Here is a 14,802-nt window from a genome sequence, read left to right on the forward strand (position 1 = left end):
CCTAGTCCTGTGGGGAGCAGCCAAGAGAACTGGGGTTGTTTAGCCTGGAGAAGAGGAGTCTCAGAGGAGAACTTATCACTCTCTACAGCCATCTGAAAGGAGGGTATTGGTCTCTTCTCCCAAGTGATAAGCAATAGGGCAAGAGTAAATGGCCTCAAGTTGCACCAGGGGAGGTTTAGATTGGAAATTAGGAAAATTTTCTTCATTAAAGGGTTGTCAGGCATTGGAACAGGCTGCCCAGGGAGGTGGATGAGTCACCATCCCTGGGGGTATTTGTAGGTGTGTAGACGTGGTACTTCTGGACATGGTTTAGCAGTGGACTTGGCAGTGCTGGATTAACAATCGGACTAGATGATTGTAAAGGTCTTTTCCAACCTAAACACTTCTATGATTCTATGAAAACACTACATATCTATGAAATATTAAGATGTACCACTTAAACCATCATTTTGAACATTTTAATTTGTCGTCCTTTTCTGCTTTAACTGTAGTCCTCTGACTTTTTAATCTGCACAGAAAAAGAAATCATTCTGCCCCCACTGATGCTAATGGACACAAAATGACCCCAGGATCTCCAAAAAGAAAAAAATAACAACACGAAGAACAAATAACTAATCCCCATCATCTTTCATAAAAGCCTTTGGAAATGCTGTGCAAATATCTTGCAGCAAGAGAAAGTGCATATCAGATGAAATGAGTGAACATCAGCAAGTTACCATGGCGTAACCAGCTAAGTAGCAAATGCAGAGTTAAAAAAAAAAAACAATACTAAAACACATTTTCCTAAGTCTCTCTCGCGGAGGTTTAAAGCTAGACACTTCACACTGGAGACAGATCAAGACTAGGCATGTGCTCAGTTACTGCAGCTGAGCTGTCTCACAGGAAAAGGTGCTATTCGTCAGTGAGCTAAATCAATCGAAGAGTCAGCTGCCACAGGGAGGCTAGGCTGCTCTCCCCTGGCCGTGGCTGCCTTTTATTCAACCCTTCTCTGTCTGTGCTCATGCCTCACCAAAATGTTTTCTGTGCTTTTGCTCACTGGTTCAGCTCACCCCCTACAGCCAGGGGGCCTGGGAGGCAAGAAAAGCACAACTTTCACTGGCAGCTAGCCATAAACTCAGCTGAATTGTTTCACCAAGCTACACCCTTGCTCACTTAATGGCCCCAGCCTAGAGTTACTGAGAGTTGCTTCCAATTTATCTCCTAATCCATTTCAAGGCAATTGGTTTTCTGCTGAATAGCCATATATGAAGCAGGAGGCTTCATCTGTCACCTATTTGCCTAAGCCCCTTCTCAAAAAAGGCTAGCAGGTTTAGGAGAAGGACTGCTGGAACTTGCAGTAGATCTTCCCTAAGTGCAAAATCTGTGCCAGTGATCAATAATTAACATACTTTCACCCTGACCTGTCAAAAGCTAGAGACAAACCAGACACATACTCGTACTCGGTCCTTTTTGACTGGAAATACTGAGACCATAAATAATCCTCATATATAATCCTGACATAACATAATTACCTTCAGATGGATGAGCATCATTTCTGGGAAGCTTAGGGGAAAGAGGAGCAGCATACGGTGGAGAGTCCTGAGGGTATCGTTTAGCACTCCTGTTTTCAGGTATTTCTTCTTTTGCTGCAAAGAGAAAAGTCACCAGCTATTATTCTAGTATAAAGCTGCTCACGGGGCAAGTCCAGGGACAAAAGCAAAGACATGCATCAGCCATTCACCAGTTTACAGTTCAGTTTCTTGTGTCACACAGACTCAGCCATTTAGATACAAACTTTCACAGCTGAAGTACAGTTTAGTTTATACTGTCATCACCCAAATTACCTTGACCTTGGCTACTTATCTGAAAAGAGTTAAACCAAATTACTTTCATATGACAGATAAACATAACTTCTCCATTGGAAGTGGGGAGGAGGGAGAAGAGTATTTTATTTTCTAAAGCAGCACCCAGAAGACAAACTCAGCTAACAAACAGCTTCACACCCAACAGGAATCTTCTGAAATTGCCCTGACATCATGGTTTTCTCAGCAATGGCCCCTGGCAACCCTTGGGCTGGGACTTTGTAACACCAGGCCCTACAAGCAACCTGATGGGAGCTCTTGCACAAGTAATTTCATTTCTCCTTCACTCTATGCTCCCAGCACAGCAGACAAAGATACATACAAAATACAAACCTCATACAAAATATCACAAGCAGCCACCTGCAAAACCCACTTTTTCTACTAGAAGACTGGACTGTACATAGTAGAACGTAAAGCTTTTGGAGCCACCGCTGAGTAAGGTGAATAAAGAGGGAAGAAAGTACCTTTTACTGACGTGGGAAGGGCTAGGCTGAATTCCCTTCTCATAAGGCAAGCCCCTTCTCATAAGGCAGTAAGTATCTTTTTGCAAGTTTATTTTATGATCCGAACGTAAATTTAACAAATGAAATGTGAAGCTTTGAGCTTGTCTTTTGAGCGGTACCAGTGGTACAATACATGTTTCCTGGCTTGCCTACAAGGAGGAGTTTGCTGAACAAAATGGTTTCTGCATGTGCGGTACGAGCTATCCCACCCTGTCAAAGCCCTCCCACACTGGAACTAATCCACTAAGCACTGAGGCGCATCCACGTCAATCAATGCACGTCACAGACAGACATATTAAGAAGTTACATTTCATAAAGATGCCACACGTCTCAAACATGAGCCCTTGAAAATAACAGTTGTTTAACGGTACCTGGTTTGTTCCTGTCATACTCCGTAGGACTGTGTGCAGATCCCATGTAAGGGCTGAAAGGCTGGCTACTAAAGAGATTATCACACTGCAGGCTGTGGCAGAGTTTCTCCAAAAAGCGTAGGACAAACGATGCGCTGTTTACAGAAGGAAGATTGATGGCGTGCTTTTCCCCATCAAAGGAAGCTGGGAATAAGAAGATGATGTCAGAGACCCCCTAAGCATCATGAAGTAGAGTAAAACACCATCATTAACTTAAAGGAGAAGACATTCAGATTTGATTTAAACCACACACAAGGCGTGAGAGGAGTAAAGAATTGTTCTGGTAGTTTAACAAATTTACATCCAAAGGACTGATTTGACCTTCCGTTGGATCCATACCAGTTTTAATGTGTTCTATGGTAACTTAATAATAAAATAATTTTGGATTCACACCAGCGTAACAAAACTTGCAACTATTCCCTCATCACCAAAACCTTATGTGCACTTGCTGCTGTTTGCTTATAAAACAGCAACCTCTCCACAACCTATTTCAGGAGGTTAGACAGAAAAGACCCTTTACGGTACTTGCTAAAAACAATATAAAAAATAAATTTAAGAAAAAGGAAGCAAACAACTAAGATTTTTTTTTTTCCCCTCAGTTTCTAACTGAAGTGAGCATGCTTGGGGTAACGTGCTGCCATCCATTACCACTGAAATTCTGACTACAGAAAACTGTTTTGCCATTTGCTGTTTTATGCCTAGAGAAATCTATCCTGCTGTCAACACTACAGCGGTCAAGCTCCTATTTATTTCAACAGGAGCTAGGTGGCAGAGATACCACAACAGCCACAAATAGATCTGATGTCTTTTAAACTGAGTGATTACAAAGAGCCTGGACATGTGCCTATGTCTTTTACTTGTTAATCTCCTTCCTTGCCCCCCAGAGTGTTGCAGCTGATGATGTTTTCCTTTTTTGTGAAAATCAAAAGATTTTGAAAAGACTCAGTACTGCCAATATACGGATAAATAATTACCATTACATTGGCTGAAACTTTTAGTTACTTCCGATTAGAAAGACATTAGCACAAAGCAGGAACAAACCTGTAACTAAAGCTTAGGGCTAGAAAGAAGTCACATAAACACCAGGTTTACTCATCACTTTGTCTTCTCAGTTTTCAGCCTGTGAGGCAGCAAACTTGTTAACATAAGTTTCCACATGATAACTAGAGCTTTAAAGGATCCCGTTCTGTTGGCAGCAGATACATTTTGGAAAAGAAAAAAAGAAAAAACCCAACCCACAACCCCAGAAATTACAAGAAAGCCTTTATTCACAGATCTGAATTAAGGACTATTTCCATATTGTGTTGCAGAAGAGACAGAGAACATACACAAAACCAAAGAAAATGCCCAAGTCGAGCATATTTTAAGCTTCCTTAGGCAATCAGAAGTGTCAGTTACTTACACTGTTGATGTAAGGAAGCTTCTGATTAGAGTTAAAGCAAGTTAACTAGCTAGCAACAACAACGTGCTACCTCTCTCATACGCTTCCCTGAAAGACCGATCTACTGCAAGTGCTTAAAGCTTAGGAGTCAGTAGTACAGGGACAAGTCCTGGACCCACGTTTCTGTGGCCCATTCATTTTTTACAGGCTCCAACGTTCGAACGAAATGCTAATGATTCACAGTCCCACATGTGGCTCAGACACAAGGTCCTCTACCTCATGTTTGGGGAAAGGGTCTCCGAAAGCAAATTTTTGCTTGGATCTCAACCAGGTCTGGAGAGCAAATGGGCTGGGAGACCTACCACTGCCTGATCTCCTGACAAATTTACTGCAAGCTAGTGGTCAGCTACAGCAAAAGTTTAAAATGCTTTATAACAGCCTTATAGATACATGACCTTGGGGAAATCACTTATCCTCCACCCCTTAACTTCTCATTTTGAAAAGAACCATTGAAAAGAACAGCATTATCTTAGAGTTGTCAGGAGAGCAAAGCAAGAAACAGCTGAGGCAACGTGACTGCCCCGGCAAGTCATACCAGGGGAAAAATCCACAAATAAAGGTTCAGTGCAAACACAGCTCCCTTGTCCTCTGAACACCTGAGGGCAACCATACCAACTCCAACCAAGGCTGTGGGATCCAGATCCTTAGGCTCAACTCTCTGCTCTGCTTGGGGACAACATAAGCCTCTCACTTCTCAGATAAATGCTAGGGGAAAAAATAAAAATGAGTACTTCTGAAGTGCAACCTTTAATGATAAAGAAACAGGGATTAGTGTTTGCATGTGCAATCCCAGCCTCCCAGATGAAGAGGCATTCTCATTTCTTCACCTTCCACTGTGTACATGTTTTAGACACCAGGTTGAAGCTACGAGAAAGACTGAGCACTAAACTCAGCCAACAGTCTGATTTTAATTCTCTCCCTGAGAAGATTTATCTGAGCCTCAGTCTAGTTCACCCCACCAAACACCATAGTCTCTGTGCTACAAGAAGAAAAAAGGGGTTGACACCACCACCACCATTAGTGGGCTTGCTGATCAAGCCTTTAATTTCCTTTCAGTTATATTCGCCTGAATTGAAACCTTATGAATCAAGCAAAAATAAATGACTGTGTGCTTTTGTTTGAGTAAGAAAAGATGGAAAAATCCTAAATTCAACTCCATTGAAAACAATTATTTTCTTTGGCAGCTGAACCAAAAGAACCCGCTAATTATTAACACGTATTCTAGCAAGAGTATTTTCTTCACGTCCTCATCAGCATACGGTTTCCTCCTACAGCAGGTATAATATTCGTCATGAAAGTTTAAGTCCACAATAGATTTAGATTTCTTTGCTTATTCTCTGCAGCAACATTTTTTTTCTTGCCAGTCTAAAAAGAAAAAAAACCACCACCCGAACAACAAACCACACTCCAAAACCACTTTCAAACAAAAACTCTACAAGAAAACACTCTCACAGTTTCCTTCTGTAATTCCTCATTTTATTCTACTGAAGCTTTCCTCTTCTCACTGTTCAGATGCACAGCTGGTTGTGATGTGCTACCCTAACTTAAGTCACAGTTGTGCTTCTCACAATACATCACACAGGAGTTTTTGATTAAATCACAGGGAGCATTTGCTCACCTGCTTCTCAGCAACCTGTCTGAGAAGCCAATGGCAAGGGAAGAGCTCAAGAACACTGGAAACCCACTGGGATCTTGAATGCCTGTATCACCTGGGCCAGGACTCTGCTTCAGGAGCAGTCCACACAGCCAAGTTCTTTAAATCCAGGGCTACAGGGCTGGCATCTCAAAGGCAGGCCTTGCCTTGCAGTGAAGCCAGGTGCAGAACAGCAATTCCTTCTCATGCAGAATTTCTGAATGTAAACAAGCTACATAAAGATTTTTAAATTTCTCTCTCATCTGTTAAATGATTATTTTCAACTACTCATTCACAGCCCAAGCATGCCACTGGCCTATGATTTAGTCTTTCGTGATAAACAGAACACTGGCAGTGCATATCTCAGTGCATCCTGCTCAAGAAAAATTAACTTGCCTGAGTTAGTTACAGCAAGGTATTAATTATGTAATAAACTTTCATATATCTTGCAAAAATAAAGCAACACGGGTTTCAAACCCACACGGACGCAGCGCCATTAAACCTTTACCACACAGCAGAGAAGCAGCATACGTTTTTTGAACTCACTCCCGGGGAAGCATAAGCAAGGGTGACTGTAGTTCTGCTATGCCCAGCTCGGGGTGCTGCTTTTTAAATACTGTTAGACAACAACATCTTTATGAGGATTTAATTGAACCTGTATTCCACTAATCATCTTTCATATCTGGTGTTCATGTAAGGAGATTAAAGTAGCACAAAGTCTTTTGATCACCAGTGATGGAATTATGAATTGATGTGCTAACTGCTATATAGAATATTTCCTAGCCTAAAAGGGGAAAAAAAATGTCAAGCAGCAGCTATTCAGTTAAATAAACCTATTCCATAATAGGGGACATAGGTGGATGAACACTGACCTAAGATACTGCTACAATTCTGGGGAACGGGGGAAGGGAAGAAGCAGCAATTTTAACATGTGGAATGACTTGCCTGGAATCTAAACAGATTAGTTTGAAAATTTTCAGTCACTTGGTTGTGGCATTAAGAACACAAACACGGTGTATGGATAAAGATTATGCGAATGACTTGAATTAATAAAGCTGATATTTCACTTGTACCGGGTTTACTTGACAAATGTTTGGCCACAGCTGCTAAATGAGGTGCACGAGCTCTACTTTGTGTAAGAATCTAATTTTATTGTGTATATGTAATTTAACACTGCTAAGTTCTCATTTAAAGAACTGTTCAAATCGTCCTGGACCCCGAGTGAGATAGATCACACACCGCCAATACTCTCTTAGTAAAGGAGTTCACTCACACGTCTATGTTCTTGACTGTGCTTAAATAGGTACGAAAGTGACAGAAACTCATTGCAGCTACTTCAGTTCTTCTGCCCCACCTCGAGTTCACAGCCAAGTGAAGAAACAGAGCACCTTCACATACCAGTTATCACTTCCCCTCCGTGATGGCCAGACTTCAGAAATCCAAAGACTGTTTTGGATTGATGGGCACAATCCACACAAGCCTGTACAGCCTGCTGAAGTACCACGTTGACAGGACCTGGTCCAAAGTGATCCGGAAGCTGCTGAACATTCTTCTTATCCAGATGAGGCCCACAGTTTCCATGCTTGTTGACATAAACACACACTGAAAAAAAACAAGCCATGTTTATTGCCACGGAACTAAGACATGCTTCCCAGTTAGACCTGCAAACTGTCTTCTTAGTTTTAATCTTGAGGAAATGATGTACTGGTCAACTCAAAGGCTGAACATGCATACATACTTTCTGAGTGTGGAAAAAGTGCTCTGGCTTCTAACAACATCCTCCAGCCTGAGCCCTAAACCCACTTCTTTCTGGTCTCTAAAGCCCTTCACTACCCCACTAATGTAACAAAGCTGTCATAGCCCCTATTTATCTTTTATTTTAACTAATCTCTGTTCATACACTGGCTCCAGTAAAATAAGAATTACTGGCAAGGACTCTAAATTACCAAGATGGGATTCTAAACAGCTGGCCTTACCAATTTACTACCCTAATTTTCCCCGTATTTGAGAAGCTACAACAGGACGACAACTCTATGGCATACACCTACCACTGATGCTCATTCTGAAGCACTCATACAGCACTAACGTGTGCACGTATAATGGTCCTGTGCACACACGTAACGGCTACTGAAGGTCTGTGCCTTCAGTATCCCCAAACCACTTGTGTATGATTTCCACACTGCGACTTGGCCTTCTCTGCTAAATGAAATAAACACACTTGTCTTGAAACACTGTAAGGTGATTTAAAGCTTAGCACAAAACAATCAACTGGGACTTGAAATAACTTTTTATGGACACCGTGCAAAACTGCCTTTCTAAAGGGACAGCAAGGCTTAGAAAAACATGGGGAAAAAAGGTGTAACTGAAGATTTTTTTTTTCTTTTGGCCTTGCCTGTCACATGACCAGGAATGCACCCAAGACACGGCTACAGCTTAATGAAAAGATATGCCTCTGTGTTGATTAAGCAGACAACCGAAACATCCTGTTGTATAAGACTGCCATATTTTCTGAACCGTAGTAATATTTGGGCTTAGTTAAAAACCTAGATCTTAAAACTCAAAGTATTTCCTTAAGTGTTTTAATGATCTTAATGTCTTCATGCACATCTGCTCAGTCTCTGATGTCCGCAAGTTGGAGGAAACAGATTTGTACAAATAATCAAAGATACAAATCAGCAAAAATAGTTTTCATGGCATCTTCTGTCTGGGCTCAATAACAACTGCCTCCCGAAAGGTTTATTTTCTTAGGAAACACACACCCATTTTCCCCTCATCCATGACTGAAGTTGGGAGTCAGAAGAGCCTAACAACTCCTATTGTAAAACCACTTTTTAAACGTCACAAGGCACCTCAAAAGAAAATTATCATAATTTATGGAGGTTTTAAAAAGTTCTGAGATTTCAGTTGACAGCATACAAATTGTTTCACTACAGGGTTACAAGTTCCTCAATGAGCTAGATCTTTAGCTACCTGATTTCTCTTTTGTCAACCTTTTTCAAGATACATTTCATTGTATTTCAAAAACAATCACACGTAAGAGGATGAAGGAATGTATTTCCTCTAACTGCCTTTACGTGGTTTAAACAGTTGTTTCTTTTCAAGTCAGACTGTACAAAGATAAAAATCTCAATTTTGTTGTATTACAGTACAGCCTGCATGATGTCAGAGTATCACATGGGGTTTTTTCTACATCTATTACCACTTCATACATTCAGGAGTGGGACAGACATGAAAGAACTGGAGAGTTTCCTTTTTCAGACAGGAACAAACTGACAGGTCTAGCAGATCTATCAATAGCCCCTGTGCTCCAGCACTTCTTGCTATAATGCAGGTATCAAAATACTAGTTCTGCAACGTAACACTGGCACTTAAAAATCTCTGTTAAAAATGAGGAGCTGGATAATGATTTACAGTAATAAATTTGCAGCACATTTTCTGTTAAATGACACTACCAGTTTGCTTGTAATGGAAGCCATGTCATACTAAAAATGTCATTCATTTTTTTAATTTCTCTTTTACCTGTGGATATAACTGCTGCAGTTGCACCAGACAAACTAATTCCATCTTTAAGTATCTGTGTAGTGCCACTGTCCCCCTCAGGAGAAGAATGAGGAGAAGGTGATGCAGAAGTCAGTTGTTCCGGCAAGATTTTTTTCTGTTTAGAGAACAAAAACATAAATTAAAAATGTTTAATGTTCTTTAAGGAGTCTGCAAAACCTTTCTGCTATCGGTTACCATCTGACTGAATGTGTGTGGTTCCTTATTACAAAAGTACCACACAGAGCAGAGAAAATAAAGTCCAGAAAAGGAAGACCAAAAACTGTCAGTCTGCATTTACAGCTACCTAAGTTAAGGCAGTGGAAGTCAAGTGACTTCAAAAGGAACACACCTCTATCTAAAAAGTGGGAAAAGAATGAGCTTTATATACTGATTCATGACCCTTCTGCATCTTAGAAAGCACAAAGAGGTGTTTTGGATTATTTTCCTGTCCATACCCTTCCAAACATCTGGGTTTATCACAACTCAAACAGTTAGATTTTATATGGGAATATATATATACAGCCCAACTGAGTCACATTTGTGTGTCAACTTTGCACTGCACCTTGATTTTCCCCCAGCTTGTTTCAAAGGGGCTGAAATCCTCAGGTAATCACTTTCAGGAATTAATGCTTTATGCAACCTATCAAATAAACCAGTGGTTACTATCTGGTCATGGAAGTTGCCCAAACCATTTTTTGCTTCCCAAACCAAACTTAGTTGCAGCTTATCATATGACAGACAACCAGAGTTCACAGCACAAAGATTTAGAAATTGGTCAGTGTGCATTACCTTCCACCTGAGAAAAGGAGCGTTTTGTTGTAATTTGGTTTGGACTGGGGTTTAGGAAAGAGACAGGAACAAGGAAGGTATTGTAATGTGCTTTGACATGCTATGAAAATACATGGACATAAAAGAAATAATGAATTGGAGAAAGTTGAGGAAAAGTCTTTAGGAAGAAAGACCTCTCCCCTCACCATTTATCCTTGCATTAGAACAGATTACGTTCACATTCTCTTACCTACCAAAAAAGTTTGGAATGTGAGAGATTGCCCAAGGTCTTGACATTGCTGAAGGCAGCAGAGACCTGGCTACTCGTGTGGTACTGCTATACTGCTAAAATTGATCTACAGTGAAGTAAAAATTCAGTCAAGTTGCTAAGGGAGGCTAAGCCCTCTTTCACTTAGCAGCATCCATCCTTCACACTTTTAGAAGCAGCATATTTTCCACATAAAATTAAAAAATATGTAGAAAGCAACCAAAATAGGCACCTTCCTAAGAGCAGCAGTGTTTAACTCCTTCACAACACCTATAAAGAACAAATTAACTTTCTTCTGAAATCTAGGGTACATTAAAGAACATTTCTGGGCCCCTTGCAGTTCAGAGAAGATAGGTTTGGCTGGAGAAACTACCTGCCAGCATGGTACTGGGTGGAACTGCCATGAACATAAGGAATAGAATGCCAAGGCTTGGCACTGCACTGTGAATGAAATGAGGTGGCTCAGGTCAGACACTGAACCAAGCAGTGATATATTACTTGTCAGGAGTTGCCTACGCATCTTAACACTGTGTGACAGAAAGGTCTCTCTCTCCACCCTTAATACAGGGAACAAAAATGCCCTTGGGAAGTTGGAGCTTTTGATCTGAAGTTTGACATTCCTGAAGGCTACTCTGGACTCTCTGGGGGTCCAGCTGCCTGTCACTGTGCTGCAAAATACGGGTGGTTGAGGAGAAAGAGGAGGAAATAGGAGCAATGTAGGCATGAAAACAAAATACAAACACTAAATTGTAAGACAGAGGAACTATCTGCCCCCCACACCAACACATAAGCATGGTGAGGCTAGCAAGCTATTTCCTACCTTCTCCTTCAGAAGGAGGAAAGAGTGGATTTTGGAAATACACAACGTTATGCTTGCTGAGCTGAGGTTCTCATTTTACCACCCCAAACTGACGAGCAGCAAACCGTGATCCCAAAGCCATGTTGTTTCCCAAGGCAGGCCACATTCCCAGCAGGGCCCAGCACATTTGCTTGGTCAAAGCATCACCAGCAGGCCCTTGCCAGCTGGGAGAGCATGCCAGCTCCATTAGCCTGCAGAGAGCTCCGCTTAGTCTGGCACCACATGGCCAACTTCACAGGCTTTACCCTGACGCTTAAAAACTCTCTTCTTGTGGGGTCGAATTTAGGGCTGTGATCCACTTAGAGCAAGGCACTTCCTCAAGAAATTCTGGAAGGAATTCCTTGCATTGTTATGCAAAGTGTACTTTTAAAAATAATTGAAGAGATGTAAAGTGATTTCTTCTTCATTACGACAAAGTAAAACCATACAGTGCAAGCTGGGGGAGACAAATGGAAAACACAACCCAACGTGCATCTCGTATTGACAGAGAAGCTTAGAAAACTTCTGTTTAAAAGAGAGAAATGACACAACGGCTCAACATTCCTGGTGTGTAATAAAAGTTAATGCCTGCACAATGATAAACATCGCCCTTTTAAGTTTGTTGTGCTGCAAAGAAAGTCAAACCGCTCTACAGTGTATCAGGCACAGGCCAATCTCCCCAGATACCCAGGTTTTGAACTACAACACAACCAGCTTGCACCTGAAGCACAATTACTTAGCCTGAAAAGATGGAGGGATTTTTGGATTGGTCTTTAAAAAAACACAACCAAAACACCTAGGCACATACCACTTGCATTATATTTGCATATGTACTTGCATGTGTCCTGTGAGGTATACAGGCTGCAAGGTGCTCCATGTCGGATACACCCATGTCTGTGCAGGGCTCCCACAAAGCCATTTCCCCTCCTCACCTTGATGCTAACAGGCATAACAGCCCGAAGAAGAGCTTCGGCTTGTAACGGCTTGTAACGTCTTGGCAATTTAACCACGTACCAAAGCAATAACAACTTTCTGTAGATTCTCAAAAGGAGCTCGTTTTTAAAGTTCTTAATGCAGAAGTTATGTAGCAAAACTCACAAGTTTGACAGATCTAAGTCTGCAATGCCTAACTCTTAGTTGCCTGGTCCCACAGAGGAAACTGGGAGTATATGGAGGTACCACTGACTCAAGACGGGGAGTGCCAGCAGTAACCCCCACTCCCCACGCAAATTCCCCATTGCACGTCACACAGACCGGGTGCCAAATGCAGCACTCCAAGTAGACACCTTCAGACACCCAGAAGCCTCCTCTAAGGCTGAGATGCCTCCAACTCTTCTTTCAAAGGGTACACGAAGCTTCTCTATTAATTTTTCATGAGACAGAAAACAAAACTCTTACACGAAAATGCACATCCTGCCATACCCAAGGACATCCTTAAGATATGAAGGAGTCCTGTGTCCAACGCTCTCCGTTAAAGCTCCCCAGATTTAGAGACACGTCATCCACCAGCTGAGCGTGGATGGGAGCACCTTTCTCCTCTTTAATCTGTGTCTCAGTGCACTTTTATACACTGAGCAAGAGATAAAGCTAGAGACCACTTGCATCAGTAGCCTACCAGTTTGGATGCCTGACTGGAAGGGGCAGGCATCAGATGAAAGCACTCAGCTTTCTATTTCCAGTTCCCAGAATGATTTCTTACCTTGTGATCATAATTTCAACAAAGTGCCTGCTTCCAGTTTTGTGCTGCAGCCTTCTAGGGATGCTCTAATAATGTTACTTCACTAGCACTTTACAATGATTGGCATTATCACCGAAGGGGAAGTCCCACCCATGCCACTACTCCATCCCTGCCTGTGATGTGTGGGCAACAGATCCACAGTGATCCAGACTGGAGGATAAAACCACCGCAACTTCAACTTTTTGAAACTTGGGAAGGGGGAGGAAAACAAACAAACAAACAAAGCCTCCAAAAAAAGAGAAAAAACAATGCCCCCCTTCTCACCCATTGGTGCTAATGCAAAGGAGGGAGGAGCAGAGGGACAGAAAAAAATTTTCTGGGAAAAGAGATTGCAGGATTGCTACTTCTCTTTGACAGCCTCCAGTGAGTGAGCAAGCCTCAGAAAATAGATCGTGCTTCCATGGCAATTCAAGACTTGCCTAAATCCGCCCTGCTGTGACCCTGTCCTTCCTTGCAGCAGCACTGGTGGGTTTTTTTGGGGTGGAGCAGACAAAGAAGGGAGTTCAGAGGGAGGAATGCTGGGTTAGTTGGCTACCAGTTCAGCTCTCTGAAGTAGCTCACTCCGGGATCGTTTACCCACCGGTGTTGGTATCACGGGGGAGTGAGGGGTTACAGCAGTGTCGATTTGTACCTGGTCCAACAGTTCTGGACGAGCTGCAGCCAGAGGCAGCTGCCAACAGTGCAGGTCTGACACAGCTTGGCAGGGAAAAAGGCAGAAAGGCACCACGTCTTTCAGACCAGGGCAGAATTAGGCCCACACTTGGAGAAATGTATTGCCTGCAAAGAAGCTTCCTGCTTCATGCTAGTACCTCCAGGATACTAAAGAAAGAAGCAAACTATATATACGGTTCAGTAATGAAATAACCCAGTCTAAAAAGCCTAAAAACGCCTGGCTTTTATAATTTTACTGGAAATGGCTATTCCAGAATCTAATTTTTTAAACACCAACAACTCACCCATAAATATATTGGTAATCTTTTTCTGGAATAAAACAATCCATAGAAGTTTATACTGAAATATTCCAGAATAGATATTCTAGACTTTTTCTTGTAACCAATTGCTGAAAACAGTAAAGCCCTGAAGGCTAAAGAGAAGACAGAAAATTAAATAATAATTTTAAAAAATCTCACTACAAAATTCTGCAACATAAAGTAAAGTAGTAGATAAGGACTAACCTTTTTTCCAGGTTTTAAACTTTTTTTCCTTGTTTTAAGATTTTCAGAATGAGAGGTGCTTTTTGTCAGGGGAATATTTTTAGGAGACCTGCCCTTCTTGGGAACTGCAGACTGTCCAGGGGGTTTGCCCCGACCTGGTTTCCTGCCCCGCTGCGCTGGTACCGGAGCAGATTTCTGTGGAGACTGCATTGAACGCCGTGTCACTTTGGAAGGGGAAGATTGGATTTTTGCACTGCTCTTTGTAATGGAAACTGAGGAAAAACAAAAACAAAAGGGAAGGGGGGGAAAAAACCTCAAAATGAACGATGGAAAGCAACTTTTCTAACAAAGGCTTAAAAAAAAAAATGTTGTGCACAAATTACATTGTAAAATAAATATACTTGGATGTTTTGAACTTAAGTGGTTGGCATGAAACTATACAACTTCATTAAAGACCATGAGAGCACTCTTTATACCTATATTTTAAAGGGCCTTTCCTAAGAGAAAAGGATTCAGTAAACATAAAAATAATCAATCCACTCACCTTATAAATGCTTCCCCTAATTTTCTTTGCAATAAGATACTTATAAAGTGCCATTCATCAAGGCGGCCTTCAACATACTGCACGTATTATACAGCCCATAACACATCCGTTCTCCTTTAAGAGC

At 41.6% G+C, this 14,802-nt stretch overlaps 1 protein-coding gene across 1 annotated transcript in view; it reads right to left on the bottom strand.

Moving 5' to 3' along the window:
- Window positions 1–1,511: 1,511 nt before the first annotated feature.
- The window catches only part of SCML2 (sex comb on midleg-like 2 (Drosophila)), a gene marked incomplete at both ends in the record, with an annotated part of 25,860 nt that continues 12,569 nt past the window's right edge, over window positions 1,512–14,802 (bottom strand). The window contains 5 exons of the mRNA XM_010146671.1: window positions 1,512–1,625; window positions 2,716–2,898; window positions 7,227–7,430; window positions 9,348–9,483; window positions 14,156–14,406. Of these exons, the coding sequence (XP_010144973.1) occupies window positions 1,512–1,625; window positions 2,716–2,898; window positions 7,227–7,430; window positions 9,348–9,483; window positions 14,156–14,406 (888 nt within the window). The remainder of the gene's footprint in view (window positions 1,626–2,715; window positions 2,899–7,226; window positions 7,431–9,347; window positions 9,484–14,155; window positions 14,407–14,802) is intronic.

The sequence above is a fragment of the Eurypyga helias genome, unplaced genomic scaffold (genome assembly GCF_000690775.1).
Source record: "Eurypyga helias isolate BGI_N326 unplaced genomic scaffold, ASM69077v1 scaffold8482, whole genome shotgun sequence".
NCBI lineage: Eukaryota > Metazoa > Chordata > Aves > Eurypygiformes > Eurypygidae > Eurypyga > Eurypyga helias.